The sequence below is a fragment of the Macaca mulatta genome, chromosome 8 (assembly GCF_049350105.2).
Source record: "Macaca mulatta isolate MMU2019108-1 chromosome 8, T2T-MMU8v2.0, whole genome shotgun sequence".
Classification (NCBI taxonomy): domain Eukaryota; kingdom Metazoa; phylum Chordata; class Mammalia; order Primates; family Cercopithecidae; genus Macaca; species Macaca mulatta.
Window position 1 is genome coordinate 41,042,684 of NC_133413.1, and position 16,429 is coordinate 41,059,112.

The 16,429-nt window shown below is 35.5% G+C and overlaps 1 protein-coding gene across 2 annotated transcripts in view; it reads left to right on the forward strand.

The window, feature by feature from the left end:
- Positions 1-16,429, forward strand: part of ADAM9 (ADAM metallopeptidase domain 9) — a 113,131-nt gene that overhangs the window by 87,418 nt on the left and 9,284 nt on the right. Inside the window, exons 17-20 of one of the 2 annotated variants that reach the window (XM_001092710.5) lie at positions 3,795-3,875; positions 4,126-4,231; positions 10,894-11,035; positions 12,104-12,191. In XM_001092710.5, the coding sequence (XP_001092710.2) occupies positions 3,795-3,875; positions 4,126-4,231; positions 10,894-11,035; positions 12,104-12,191 (417 nt within the window). The remainder of the gene's footprint in view (positions 1-3,794; positions 3,876-4,125; positions 4,232-10,893; positions 11,036-12,103; positions 12,192-16,429) is intronic. The other variant, XR_003732332.2, reaches the window with a different exon arrangement.

The following is a 16,429-nucleotide window of genomic DNA, read 5'->3' on the forward strand; positions in this document are numbered from 1 at the left end:
CACTAGTTTTATTTTTGATAGATAAGAATTCAATTTTCTTATGCAACTCCCAGTTTCCCTGCTCTACCTTTTCAAAATAAGTGCTTAATATTTATGTAATTAATATTGAGGTGTTATTGAGTCAGTCCACAATAGCTCAGTGTACACTGGGCATACTCCAGACGAGGTGAGAGAAAACAGGGGAGGCTAAACAACTGGAGATCAAAGGATCATTTTTATTAGGAAGAAAGCATATAACATGACTTAAGTACATAGCAAAAATGGGCTTCCTCATGCTGCCCTACGCAATTAAACTTACCTGTCCAGCCTTACCTGCGAAGTTTAACTGCATGGTTGAAAGGGCAGACCAGAATGCACCCTTTTTGCCACCTCAGCTTACTACTACCTGGTACCACAGGTGTAACCAGCATGCCTGGCTAATTTTTTTTATTTTTCTGTAGAGACAGGATCTCACTATGTTGCCCAGGCTGGTCTTCAGCTCCTGGGCTCAAGTGATCCTCCCTCCTCAGCCTCCCAAAGTGCTGGGATTACAGGTGTGAGCCACTGCACCTAGCTGGGCATCTTTCCATGTCTTTATTAGATCCATGTATTTTTTTCTGAGAAGTTCATATTGGTATCTTTTTGTTTTTCTGTTAGATTGTCATTTTTTAAGGCTTCTCATATGTGAAGAATGTTAACTGTCAGTTATATCTGTGTAAATATGATCAACAATTTGACATGAGCCTATTTTAAAATATCATGTTTTTTTTTTTTTTTTTCTGGTGCCTCACTGTGTCACCCAGGCTGGAGTGCAGTGGTGCAATCTCAGTGCAACCTCCGCCTCCCAGGCTCAAGTGATTCTTGTGCCTCAGCCTCCCCAGTAGCTGGGATTACAGGCATCTGCCACCATGCCTGGCTAATTTGTGTATTTTTAGTAGAGACGGAGTTTCACCATGTTGGCCAGACCGGTCTTGAATTCCTAACCTCAAGTGATCTGCCTGCCTCGGCCTCCAAAAGTGTTGGGATTACAGGCATGAGCCATGGCGTTCGGCCTTAAAATATCATGAAATTATATCAGTCTTATCTGTTTTGTCTTGGTTTCATGTCATGTTTAGAAAAACTTTTTGTATCTCAGTATAATATAAATATCTGGCTTTTATTGGCACAATTTATTAACATTTCATCCTATTTCTCTGATCTTATTGCTGCTGTTAAATATTTTCTTGATATTTTCTACTTGATCTTCCTCTCTTGCAGTATTACACAAATTATTTATTTGTGTGGGGTGTGTGTATGTGTGCACACACACTTTGGTAGTTATATGTCTTTCTATTCTGCTTGTTTACTTAATAACAAGAAAAGCACATCAATATATTTTTCTCAAAGTTGTCATGATTAAAAATAGTATCTACTGATTGTTTCGGTGTAAGCTATACCACTTTTACTTCCAAACCCCCATGTCCCAGTTTTTATTTGGTAGGAAAAACATTGGCTTTAGATTCCAGGTTATTTTTAACATACATCAATGTATTTTTAAGACCTTTTGTCTTTCTGGATTTTATTGCTAACTGCATAGTTTTTTAGCTATGACAATAATATTTATGTACAAGAAAGGATAGCAAGTGGTTGGCGTGTGTACCTGGACTGATACACCTTGACCCCAACTGACACGCCGTTGAAACCATATACCACATGTTCTGTACAGCTGTAACTTTGTAACTGTTGGTTTAATTTATGAGTCTAACACCTGAGTTTTCACACAGCAGCTAGGATCCTATCCCTTCTGGTATGTACCAAAACCTAGACTGGACAGTTTGAGCAGACTGACAGCTTGGTTGGTACTTCTTCAGATCTGTATTCTTTATATATTTATTCAACATTTATTTCCAGGAAAAGCTAAACATGGGGTAGGGGAAAAAGTGGAAAAGAAGAACTCCTCACTTTCGTTTTTATTGTCCCAGGTAGTTCAACTTTGCTCCCCACTTGCATCCTGAAATCAGTAAACCAGAAGTCTTATAGTCAACTTTGCTTTACTTTGATGTGTGGTGGTTGTTGGTGGTGGCCATGGGTGGTAGGGGGAGTGGTGGTAGTATGTGAGAGGATGGTCTTACCTTCCCACTGTGAGAGTTTTTTGTTTTTGTGAGGCAGGGTCTTGCTCTTTCACCCAGGCTGGAGTGCAGTGGTATGATCTTGGCTCATTGCAACCTCCGTCTCCTGGTTTCAAACGATTCTTCTGCCTCCCAAGTAGCTGGGATTACAGGCATGCACCACCATGCCCGGCTAATTTTTGTGGTTTTAGTGGAGATGGGGTTTCACCATGTTGGCCAGGCTGGTCTTGAACTCCTGGCCTCAAGTGATTCACCCACCTCGGCCTCCCAAAGTGCTGGGATTACAGGCATGAACCACTGCACCCAGTCCCCACTGTGAGAGTTTTTGAGTGTATTCGTTTCAGTTTGACTTTTCCCATTCCGCAAGGTAAACACTGCCAATCAGAACACCCTTTCTCCGGAGGACTTGGAATTTTCCTGTGCCTTAAAGTAAATCTGCCGGTTATTAACACATTTCATCTTATTTAACTCTTCAGGTGTCCACTGTGAATCAGTTATTGACAGGAAAATCTTCTTTTAACTGGCAGGGAAACTCTTGGTAAATATCTCCTCTAAAGACTTACGGATATAAGAAAACAGTATTTTGAAATCTTTATTCAGGAGTAGTGCATGGCTAGAGGACAGATGAGGAGTGACTTACTGTAGAATCTTCTGTAATTTTGGAATTTCTAATCATTTGAGTATATGTCCTATTTAAAAATTAATGGACAATTGGAGGAAACAGTGTTTGGAGATCTTCTGACTTAAAAGTACAATTCTGTTTAAACCTGTGTATTTTTTAGAGTGGTAAGGCTGTCAATATTTCATTGTATGTTTGTTCTCTAATTGTTCTTTATTTCATTTGAGCATTTAAATATTCTGATCTTGTACACAAGATCAGTTGGTTAGTTACCTAATAAAATTTTACAATAGCACTCAGTCTTTTAAAAAGTCTTCTTTTTTTCCTCTAACATCACAACAGAGCAGTTTTCACAAAGATGTCAACTAAAAAATTTCTAAAATGTTTTTAGCAGATTTCTTTAGATCTTAGGTTTAATATTTTTTTCTGAGTTAATGTTTTTTATCTCTCAGTATTTAGGATTCATTTCTATTTCATATCTCATCATATGAACTAGAATTTCTTGAACCATATAAGATTATGACTTATTTTCAATATTGCTTTTAATAGAAGTATCTAATCAGGGTACTAGAAAACAGATTTTATCTTGTCAACAAAGTACGCTTTTATTTTTGAAAGAATTTTAAAAATTAAAATGAGTTTTAAATATCAGTTGTCCTTTTGATATCTGTCACAGTAACAACACTTTATGAGAGGTATAATGGAAATAGATCTTCTGTCCTTGAATCTTCCTTCTAGTCCTGGGCTTAACTGTATCTGGTTACTTTTGATTTGAAAAAGTCCATTTGTGAATATTTTATTTAGGATCTTCACATCTATATTCACATGGAAGGATAGATAATAGTTTTATCTTTGTTTTTGGTCTTTATGTCATCTTTGTGTTTTTTGATAATTAATTTTGTGTCAGTTAATTAATGCTACTTATTTTTCTGCATTTTCAAAAATATAATATGGGAATTAATGGTTCCTTGAAAGTTTGAAAGAATTCTGCAATGAAGTAATCTGTACCCAGGTCTTTTTTTCTGGGTACTTTTAAATTAATGTGGTCAGTCTTTCTTTACTTAGTTCTTTTTTTTTTTTTTTTCCAGATTTGTAGAAACTTCCAGTGTGTAGATGCTTCTGTTCTGAATTATGACTGTGATATTCAGAAAAAGTGTCATGGACATGGGGTAGGTAATATTTTCTTTTGGTTTGTTCCTGAATGTCGTGCTAAATAATGAGAAATCTCAGAGGGGACTAGATGAGAATTCCCAGGATTTTCAGATATTGGGGAATTTTGATTCCTGATACATTTTTCATTCTTAAACAGTGTCAGTAAGCTTGTATGAATTTAGTCCTTTCTCTTGGTTTCCATTCTTGAGTTGATGATACAGAGCAACATTCACAATTAACAAAAGTGGTATTTTGATTGTTTTGAAGGTATGTAATAGCAATAAGAATTGTCACTGTGAAAATGGCTGGGCTCCCCCAAATTGTGAGACTAAAGGATACGGAGGAAGTGTGGACAGTGGACCTACATACAATGGCAAGTAATATAGAAGAAAATTAGTGTGATCTTCCAGTGGCCCAAGGCATAAATTGGGCATCCTTGTACCTCTCCCTCATTTCCCACATCAGTTATACATTTAATTATGTTGATTCAGCCTCCTAAATTCCTTTTGACTGTTTCCATTTTTCTCATTCCCATTTATTACTTTCAATTTCTTGCCTGGACATACATCATAGCCTCTTATGTAGGCTCCCTATTTTTCATCTTGCTTCCTTTAATCCATGTTTCACTCCACATTACAGTTTTAGTGTTTTCCTTCAAGAATTCAGTTTTGATTTTGTCAGCGTCTTGCTTTAATTCAGTGTGTTTGCATTGCTACTAGAATGAAGTCCACAACTCCTTAACATGGCTTAAATGCCCTGCATGACTTGCCCCAGCTTACTTTTCCAGCCTCATTTCACTGTGCTGAAGACATATTGTAACTTCTTCGATTTCCTCTACTAGACTACTATCTTTTACCTGTGGGCTTTCATACCATATTATTTTCACGTTGTTGGCACTTGGCTAATTGCTATTTAGGCTTCAGATTATACCTCATTTTCTAAAGGAAGTTTCCCCTGGCTGCTTAAATGTGAATTATCATTCCCTTCTATTGCTTTTCTAGTACTGTTAGCACTATCTGTTAGCACTAATTACTATGCTAATTACTGATTTGCCTTTTAAAATTCCCTGATAGACCATGAGCTCCCAGTTTACCGGTATCTTTCTAGTGACATCATATGCTTTTTTTCTCTTGGGTAACTACCAGCTAGAATGACTAGTCATATAGTAGATATATGTTAAGCTTTTAAAGAAACTGCTAAACTGTTTCCCAATGTGGCTGTACCAGTTTACATCCTCACTAGCTGTATATGAGAGCTCCAATTTCCCCACATCCTCTCTAAGCTTTGCTATTGTCAGTCTTTTTAATTTTAGCCATTCCAGTAGGTATGTAGTGGTATTTCAATGTGGTTTTAATTTGCATTTCTCTAATTACTAATGATGTTGAACATCTTTTCTTGTACTTATTTGCCATCTACATATCTTCTTTGGTTATGTGTCTGTTTAAATCTTTTTTCCAGTTTTTAATGGGTTGTCTTAATGAGTTTTGAAAGTTCTTTGCATGTCACTGATTCAAATATTCAAGTGCTTTATGAAATATGCCTTGTATATATTTTCTCTTAGTCTGCTTACTTTGGGTTTCATTTGTTCTTTTTCTAGTTTCTCAAGGTAGAGAATGAGGTCATCTTTTTCTTTTCTGATACAGGCATTTTATTGCTATCAGTTTTCCTCTAATTCATCCCAGAAATTTTGACATGTTATACCTCCATGTTCATTCAGTTCTGAATACCTTCTAATATGCTTTTATTTTTTTCTTTGACTTACAGGTTATTTAGATATGTGCTATTTCTTTTGAAGTATCTGTGGATTTTTTAGTTATCTTAATGTTACTGATTTAAATTTTATTTTACTGTAGCAAGATAACTTATTGTATATGACTTGAATCCTTTTATTTTTTTAAACTTATCTTGTAGCCCAGAATGTGGTTTACTATTACGTATTCTACTATTCTTTGGTGGAATATTCTGTAAGTTATTAGTTCATGTCAGTTAATAGGTAGTCAGATCTTTCATATCCTTACTGATTTTCTGGTCTACTTACTCTGTCAGTTATTGAGAGGAATATTGAGTTCTTTGGCTATAACTGCCAATTTGCCTATTTCTCCTAATAGTTCTATCAATTTTTGCTTTATTTATTATGATGCTCTGTTATTAGGTGCCTAAACACTTAGAATTATTCTATCCTCTTTGTAAATTGACTCCTTTATCCTTATGAAATAGCCTTCTTTTTCCCTAGTAATATTCTCTGCCCTGCAATGAGATATTATTAATACAGCTACTCCAGATTCCTATTAATTAGTCAGCATGGAAAATCTTTTCCCATCCTTTTACTTTTAATTTATTTATATCATGCTATAATAATTAGTGCATATAGTTGGATCTTGCTTTTTATCTAATCTGCCATTCTCTGCCTTTTAATTAAGTTGTTTTGATAATTTATATTTAACTTGATATGTTTATGTTTAAATTTACTGTCTTGATATTTTCCGTCAGTCTGCCTTGTAGTGATATTGTAACACTTCAGTATATTTCCATTTCTCTCATTTTGTGCCATTGTTGTCACATGTTTTACTTCTACTATAAATCCCACAATTCGTTATTATTCATTTTTGAACAGTTGGTTATCTTTCAAAGAGACTTAATACTAGAAAAAGTTTCTATATTTACCCATATAATTACCATTTCTGGTGTTCTTCATTTATGTAAATTTGCATTTTAATCTGATTTAATTTCTGCTTGAAAGATTTCCTTTTACATTTCTTATAATATGGGTGTGCTAGTGACAAATATTTTTAGCTTTTGTATGTCTGAAAAAGTCTTTAATTTGCCTTGCTGCTTGAATGATAATTTAACTGGATAAGAATTTTGGATGATTGTTTTCCTCCCTTTTTACTTCTAAGGATATTCCTTGTCTTCTGACTTGCATTGTTTTTCCTGAAAAATCTGCTGTCATCTTTTTCTTTGTGATGTCTTCTGTATATGTCTTTTTGTAATCTCTGGTTGCTTGTAATTTTTTCTCTTTATCTCTGGTTTTTAGTAATTTCTTATAGTATGCCTTGGGGTACTTGGGATTTTTTGAGCTTTTTGGATCTTTGCTTTTATAGTTTTCTTCAAGTTTGGAAAATGTTTGGCCATCATTTCTTCAAATATTTTTTTCTGTCTTCCTCTTTCTGTCTTCTCATTCAAGTCCTCCAATTTTATGTATATTTGGCTGCTTGGCGTTATTTCACATCTCACTGATTGGCTGTTGATTTTTTATTTTTATTAGTTTTAAAAAATTTTAATTTAACTTTACTTTTTTTGAGACAGAGTCTTGCTCTGTCACCCAGGCTGGAGTGCAGTGGCATGATCTTGGCTCATGGCAAACTCTGCCTCCGGGGTTTAAGCAATTCTCATGCCTCAGCCTCCCGAGTAGCTGGGACTACGGGCGTGTGCCACCATGCCTGGCTGACTTTTGTATTTTTAGTAGAGACAGGGTTTTACCCTGTTGGTCAGGCTGTTCTCAAACTCCTGGCCTCAAGTGATCCACCCACCTCAGCCTCTCAAAGTTCTGGGATTATAGGTGTGAGCCAGCACACCTGGCTGGCTGTTGATATTTAAAAATTACTCTTTATTCTCCATGTTTAATTTTGAGTAACTTCTGTTACTCTTCAAGTTCACATTTCTTCTGTGAAGTCTAATTTGCCATTAACTTGATCCAGTGTGTTTTGCATTTTAGACATTATAGTTTTTATTTCTAGAAGTTCCATTTGTTTCTTTTATATATCTTTCATAACTCTACATAAGATGCTCAATCTTTACTTTTTTGAACAAATAGAATACAGTTGTAATAACTACTAATGTCCTTGTCTACTAATTCTGTCATATGGGTAATTTCTCACTTTTGATATTTTTCCCTCTTTTATTTTCTGCATTTTTGTATGCCTTATAAATTTTTATTAGATGCCAGAAATTGTATATCCTACCTTGTGGGTTATTGGATATTTTTGGATTTCTACTGATGAGGTTTGTACTAGTAGCTTGAGTTACGTCGACATAATTTGATCCTTCTGGGTCTTGTTTTTAAGCTTGTAAGGCAGGACCTGAATAGCATTTAGTCTAGGGCTGATTCTGCTTCATTACTGAGGCAAAACCACTTCTGTTTATGCTGCTCAGTGCCACGTTAATTATGAGGTTTCCCACTGAATTATAGGAGCAAATACTCTTCCTAGTCCTGTGTGAGCTGTGGGGCTTATTTCCACCAATCTTTTCACATGGTTCTTTCTCTGGCTTCATATGGTCTCCTTACATGCATATATCCTTCAGCACTGATGCAGATCTTTCAGCTTTTCTCTGTAGCTCCCTTCCCTTTGGTACTTTGCCTAGGAACTCTAGCTGCCTTGCCCTCTTCAGAATACCAGCTCCATCTCTTTAACTGAGGGAGACCACTGGGGTTTGCTTTGGTGCCCACATCCCTCATTAGTGTCTGTTAACTTTCCTTAGATACTAACCTCGGACAATTGTAAGGCTCACCTTATTTTTTCTGCCTCTCAGGGATCATTGCTCTTTGTTGCCTGATGTCCAGTGTCTTGAAAACTGTTATTTCATATATTATGTCTGGTTTTCTGGTTATTTTAGCTGGCAGAGTAAATCTGGTCCCTGTTACTCCACTTTGGCTATAACTGGAAGTCAGGACTATGGATTTTAATGGCTGTGTATCATTTCATCCTGTGGATGTGCTGTAACTTCACTTAGCTGTTTTCTGATTATTTGACATTTAGATTGTTTCTAAGATTTTGATAATGCAGTGTTAACATTGTAGTGTACATGTTAATGCTATACATTTTTCCAATTGAAGAGTCAGTTGCCCGTAATGAGGTTAGTTTGAAGAGAATAATCCTTTTTATGGTTTAGGAGTAAAAATTCCTAATAAATCATATACATTCGTATAATGCCACTTAACAGTGCAAAGGTATCAGTTTCAAAATAATCTTGCCAGTGTTGAATGCTTTAATTTAAATTTTGTCTACTCATTAGTAAGTATAAAATGACATACGAAGCTTGCTTTAGTTTTTTGTACAGTTGACCCTTGAGCAATGCAAAGATTAGGGGCTCCAACCCCCTGCGTAGTTGAAAACCCATATGTAACTTTTGGCTTCCCCAAAACTTAACTACTAATAGTCTATTGTTGACTGGAAGACTTACCAATAACATAAACAGTTGATTACCACAGATTTTGTCTGTTATATGTATTATATACTGTATCATTATAATAAAGCAAGCTAGAGAAAAGAAAATTTATTAAAATCATAATGAAGAGGAAATATATATACTATTCATTAAGTGGAAGTAGATTATCATAAAGACCTTCATCCTCATCATCTTCCTGTAGAGTAGGCTGAGGAGGAGGAGGAAGAGGAGAGGTTGGTCTCAGGGGTGGTGGAAACACAAGATAGCCTGCATATAAGTGGACCTGCACAGTTCAAACCCACATTGTTCCAGGGCCAACTGTATTTTGATTTTCAGTTGGGATAAATATTGTTTCATATAGTTTTGGGATAAATATTGTTTCATATAACAACTTTTTACAGAAATTTCTGGTTCTTTAACAAACTTAAAATTATGAATCAGTTTACCACTCCTGTTTATATCTACTATATTGTTTCTCAAAAGAATACAGAACAGATAAAATACTTAAAGAATTTGTAAAAGTTCTAATGAAACTTAAAATCTAGAAGGCATGAAAATAAGATTGATAAATTCAACTATACAAAAATAATAAACTTCTCCATGGAGAAAAGCATAGTGCCATAGGTTAAAATGGGGAAAATATTTCCAACTTGTATCATGGACAAAGCTAACCTCTCTAATATTTAAAGAAGTTTTAGAAATTAAGAAGAAAAAAGCAAGAGTCCAGTAGAAAAATAGTCAAAGGACTGAGCAGAAAAAAATAAACAATGTTTCCTTAAGAAAAAAATGAGGCCGGGCGCGGTGGCTCACGCCTGTAGTCCCAGCACTTCAGGAGGCCGAGGAGGACAGATCATGAGATCAGGAGTTGGAGACCAGCCTGGCCAACATAGTGAAACCTGTCTCTACTAAAAATACAAAAAAATTAGCTGAGCGTGGTGGCACATGCCTGTAATCCCAGCTGCTTGGGAGGCTGAGGCAGGAGAATCGCTTGAACCCAGGAGGCAGAGGTTGCAGTGAGCTGAGATCGTGCCATTGCACCAGCCTGGGCAACAGGGTGAGACTCCATCTCAGGAAAAGAAAAGAAAAGAAAAAAAATTATCAACTCATAGTATTAAAAAAAGTAAATTAAAATTCTATAAGAGAAAATTTTTCACCTACCAGGTTGGCAAAAATCTGGAAGTTTGGCTCTGTGGGTGAGGCTATGGGGAATTCTTACATATTGCTTGATCTTACAAGCAATAAATTGTAACTATTGAAAGACAAATTGACAATACCTAAAAGAAATGATGAATGCACTTGTTTATTGATATAGCAGTTCTGCTTTAGGGAAATTATTCTGTAGTTATTATACCTACACTCATATGATATGACATATGTACAAGGTTATTCATTATAGCAATTTTTTTGCTAGTAGCAAAAGATTGGAAAAATAAAAATGTTTATCAGTAGGGTACAAGTTAAATAAACCCTAGAACATCTTCACAATGGAGTTTCGTATAGCTGTATGGAAAACGAGGAGGACCACTATGTTCAGATGAGTGGAAAAAAACTGATGCACTAAATGGTATATAAATAGTATGCTACCTTTTGTGTAAGAAAGTGTTGACAGTAGAAACATATTTTGTTCTTGATTGTTTGTTCAAAGAAATACTGTAAGATTACAGAAGAAACTAATAAAAGTGGTTATTTTTGTGAAGGCAGAAATAAAGTGGGCAGGAATGAACTGTGAGGAACACTTCTCAATGTATTCAATTAATGTCAGTTTGATTTTTGAGTAATGTGAAAATTAATGTAAAGTATTTATAATCATCTAGTATTTTCTGGGTAGTATGAGTTTGGTGACTGTTGATGTAAAATTCTTCTCTCTAGAAATGAATACTGCATTGAGGGATGGACTTCTGGTGTTCTTCTTCTTAATTGTTCCCCTTATTGTCTGTGCTATTTTTATCTTCATCAAGAGAGATCAACTGTGGAGACGCTACTTCAGAAAGAAGAGATCACAAACATATGAGTACTTAGATTTTTTTCTTTTAATTCCTATATTAAATATATACATATATTTTCTGAGACAGAATCTTGACTTCCCTGGGCTCAGGTGATTCTCTCTGCCTCAACCTTCCAAGTAGTTGGGATTACAGGTGTGCCACCACACCCAGTTAATTTTTGTATTTTTTTTGTAGAGATGGGGTTTCGCCATGTTGCCCAGGCTGGTCTTGAACTTTTTGAAGCCATCCATCTGCCTCAGCCTCCCAAAGTGCAGGGATTACTGGAGTGAGCCTCCACGCTCTGCCTATATTAAATAATTTATAAAGTGTTAATGCTGATAGTCATATCACCAGAGATTGGTAATCCTCTAAAATAGGGTTGTAAGTTATTTCTCTGACCTTTCGACATGATTAGCATGGGTTGAAAGGTGGTGGTGACCAAGCCGCCTCTCTTAAGGGGAGGAGAAAGGATTATGTTGGTCAGCCTTTAGGCTGCTGAAAGTGGCCCTCAGAGTTCATTTTGCTTAACACCAATTTCTGATAGAGGAGTAAGTAGATACTTCCTATCATACTTCCAACTGACCAGTCTATGCATAATTCCCCCATCTGCATTTTTGAAGTTTGAGTTCCATAACTACAGCTATCTTTCATACATCTCCACTGCACTGATTTGCTGTCACCTCAGCATGTCTAAAACTTACCTGTTACCTTTCCAGCCAATCCATTCACTACCCTTGTATTTCCTAATTTTTAAAATGACTACTTGGCAACCTGAGAATATGCTTTTACTCTTCTCTGATTTTAGGAAGACTTGAGAAAAGTTAGGGAACATTGGCCTCATTGACCACATTTCGCAATTTCTTAAAATTTAAGTTTAATTATAAAATGTGGTTAGTAATGCTTTCTAATACCATAAGGATTAAAAATATGTGAAAGCTGTTAAAATGACATAAAATTTTTAACTGTATCATGATTATCATCCCCACCACTACCAACATCATTATTCTGTATTTGGGAAAATGCAAAATGTGTGTAATATTTCATATAGAAATGTTTTAATCTTAATTTAGATCAAAAGTAATTGTATCTTTCAGGTCAGATGGCAAAAATCAAGCAAACCCTTCTAGACAGCCAGTGAGTGTTCCTCGACATGTTTCACCGGTGACACCTCCCAGAGAAGTTGTAAGTATAAAATGAAAAATTATTTTTCTTTATTGTATTAAAGGATCAAATGCTTAAAGATTAAAAACTAAGTTATGTAGATATAGCTAGAAACATAGATACCTTCTTAAGAATTCAAGAGTATTGTATGTGGTCGCTGAGTTTTTTTGTTTTTGTTTTTGAGACAGTCTTGCTCTGTTGCCCAGGGTGGGGTACGGTGGCATAATTTGCATCTCATTGCAACCTCTGCCTCCCAGGTTCAAATGATTGTCATGCCTCAGCCTCCCAAGTAGCTGGAATTACAGGTGTGTACCACCACGCCTGGCTAATTTTTGTATTTTTCATAGAGACGGGGTCTCACCACATTGGCCAGGCTGGTCTTGAACTCCTGACCTCAAATGATCCACCCGTCTTGGCCTCCCAAAGTGCTGGGATTACAGGTATGAGCCACTGTGCCCTGCCCCCTGAGTTTTTTAAAGGAAAACCAGCAGAGTCCTTCGCTCAGAGGACACAGAAAAAGACAGCTGGACATTAGGAATGCCTTGCCTAGCAACCAGGATTGGGAAATGACATGGGACCTATGCTATCACTACTTTTTTCTATGTCTGCTCTTTTCCTATTTTCAATACCTGTCTCCATCTCCCTATGGGATGTTACAAAGACCTTGGTGCTGAGCTATTGGATTGGCCTAATTGTCTCAGCTGTAGGACTGATAGTCACTGTTCCTGCAAGTGAGGAACAGTGTTTAGATCAGTGTTTAGATGAGGGAGTGTTTAGATCATGACACACTTTTACTGATCTGCATATATCCCTAAGCAATATGTAATTTTTAAATCTGTTTTAAAACTTTTAAGAACGTTTTATTTGATAATTTGCACATATATCTGCAACCTGCTTTTCCCCTTAATCTCATGTTGTGATTTATCTCTATCAATAGATATAGCTGTGATTCATTCATTTTCACTGTTGATTAGAAATCTTTCTTCATTTTTTAATACACACACACACACACACACACACACAGAGAGAGACACAGAATCTCCCTATTCTACCCCCTTTTCCTTTATAAAAAGGAGCCAAAATTGTTATGCCCTTTCTCCTCTTAACCATATATCTTGGAGATTTTTCCACGTCATTATGTATACAGGATGGCCACATAGGCCCTATGTATGCTAGTTCAAAATTATCTGTATACTTTTCTTCATCATTGGCATATATGTATATATTTCTTATTTGATTTTGGCAAAATATATATAAAATTTGCCATTTTAACCATTGTTTTCAAGATGTTTTTTGTAAATTTAACAGTAGTGGTAAAAAAAAAACCAAACACTAATATTTACCATCTTAACAATTTTTACATGTATAGTGCAATACTCCTAAGAATATTTACCTATGTTTTCTTTTAGTAGTTTTATAGTTTCAGGTCTTCTGTTTAAATCTTTAATCCAGTTTGAGTTGATTTTGGTATATGGTATGAAATACCAGTTCATTTTCATTTTTCTCCATGTGGATATGAAGTTGTCCCAACACTATTAATTGAAGTGACTGTCCCTTCTTCATTGTGTATTCTTGGCACCTTTGTTGAAGATTAGCTGACCATAAATTTGTGGATTTGGGGTTCTCTGTTATGTTTGTCTTTATGTCTATTTTATGCCAGTAGTATGCTATTTTAATTAGTACAGCTTTGCAGTGTATTTTAGAATTTGGCAATGTGTTGCTTCCAGCTTTGTTCTTTTTGCTCAAGATTGGTTTAGTGATTCTGGGTCTTTTGTGATTCCATATGAATTTTAGGATTTTTTTCATTGTTATGAAAATTGTCATTGGAATATTAATAGGTATTGTATTGAATCTGTAGTTTGCTGTGGTTATTTTAATATTAATTCTTCCAGTCAGTGAGTATGGGATATCTTTTCATTTATTTATGTCTTCAATTCCTTTCATCAGTGTTTTATCGGTTTCTTTGTACAGATGTTTATTTTGGGGGTTAAATTTATTCCTATTTTATTTATGTATGTATTTTTGCTGTCATTCTAAATGGAATTTTTTTTCTGGATTTCTTTTTCGGATAGCTTGTTGTAGTGTATAGAAATGGTACTGATTTTCATATGTTGATTTTGTATTATGCAACTTTACTGAATTTATTTAACAGTTTTTTGGTTGACTCTTTAGGGTTTTCTATATAAAAGACCATGTCATCTGCAAACAAGGACAGTTTTACTTCTTTCTTTCCAATTTCGATGTCTTTTATTTCTTTTTCTTGCCTAACTGCTCTGGCTAGAACTTCTAGTACTATATTGAGTAGAAGTGGTAGGAGTGGACTTTCTTGTCTTATTCCTGATCTTAGAGGAAAAGCTTTCAGTTTTTCATTGTTCAGTATGATGTTAGTTGTGGGCTTGTGATGTACGGCCTTTATTGTGCTGAGGTTCATTATTTCTTTCTTTCTTTTTGTTTTTGAGATAGAGTCTCGCTCTGTCACCCAGGCTGCAGTGCAGTGGCATGATCTTGGCTCACCGCGACCTCTTCCTCACAGGTTCAAGTGATTTTCCTGCCTCAGCCTCCTGAGTAGCTGGGATTACAGGCATGTGCCACCCTGCCCAGCTAATTTTTATATTTTTAGTAGAGAGACAGGGTTTTGCCATATTGGCCAGGCTGGTCTTGAACTCCTGACCTCAGGTGATCCACCTGCCTCGGTCTCCCATAGTGCTGGGATTACAGGCATGAGCCACCATGCCTGGCCCAGTTTATTCTTTGTATACAAATTTGTTGAGAGTTTTTATCATGAAAGAATGTTGAAATTTGTCAAATGCTTATCCCTCATTTCTTAAAATGATCACATGGTTTTTGTTATGTTTATGTTCTTCTGTTTTTTGTTGTGTAGCATATTTGTTGATTTGAGTGTGTTAAACTATCCTTGCGTCCCCAGAATACATCTCACTTGGTTATTGGGAAATATCCTTTTATGTGCTGCTGAATTCAGTTTGCTAGTATTTTGTTGAAGATGTTTGCATCTATGTTCATAAAGGATATTGGCCTGTAATTTTCTTTGCTTGTGGTGTCCTTGTCTGGCTTTGTTTTCAGGGTAATGCTGGCCTTGTAAAATGAGTTTGGAAATATTCCTTCCTCTTCAAGTGTTGGGAAGAGTTTGAGAAGGATTGCATTAGTTCTTCTTTAAATGTTTGGTAGAATTCAGCTGTGAATTTATCAGGTCCTGAGTTTCTTTGATGGGAGACTTTTTAAAGTTACTAATTCAGTCTCCTTACTTATTATTGATCTTTTCAGATTTTTTATTTCGTCTTGATTCAATTTTCATATGTTGTATGTTTCTAGGAATTTATTTTTTTCTAGGTTCAGTTTGTTGGTGTATGATTGTTCATAGCAGTCTCTTATAAAACTTTGTATTTCTGTGGTATCAGCTGTAATGTCTCCTCTTTCATTTCTGATTTTATTTGATTCTTCTTTCTTGTTTTCTTAGTCTACTTAGTGGTGTGTTAATTTTATTTATCTTTTCAAAAAACCGACTCTTAGTTATATTGATTCTGTTAACACTATTTTTCCAGTGTTTCATTCATTTTTGCTCTGATCTTTGCTGTTCCCTTTCTTCTACTAACTTTAGGCTTAGATCGTTCCTCTTTTTCTAGGTCTTGAGGTATAACATTAGGTTGTTTATTTGAGATTTTTTAAAAAAATGCAGGCACTTATTGGTATAGACTTGCTATAAACTTCCCTCTTAGAACTGCTTTTTCTGTGTTGCGTACATTTTGTTATGTTGTGTTTCTATTTTTATTGTCTCAAGATTCAGTTTGTTTCTTGGTACACATTGGGGATTGGTTCCAGGACCCCCACATATAGCCCAATCTGTCTATCCTCAAGTCATGCTGTTGGCCCTGCAGAACCCACATATAGGAAAAGTTGGCCGTCTATATATGTGGGTCATGAATACTGTATTTTCAATCTGTGTTTGATTGAAAAAAATCTGCATATAGATGTACCTGTGCAGTTCAAATCTGTGTTGCTTAAGTGTCAGCTGTATTTTAAAATATTTCTTGTTATCTGCTATTGACCAAGTGGTTGTTTAGGAGCGTGTTGTTTAATTTTCCTGTATTTGTGAATTTTCTAAAATTCCTTCAGTTACTGATTTTGAGTCCTAATATTGTAGTTGGAAAAGGTACTTGATGTCAGTCTTTTAAAATTTGTTAAGGCTGGTTTTGCAGCTTGACATATTATCTGTCCTGGAGAATGTTCTGTGTGCATTTAAG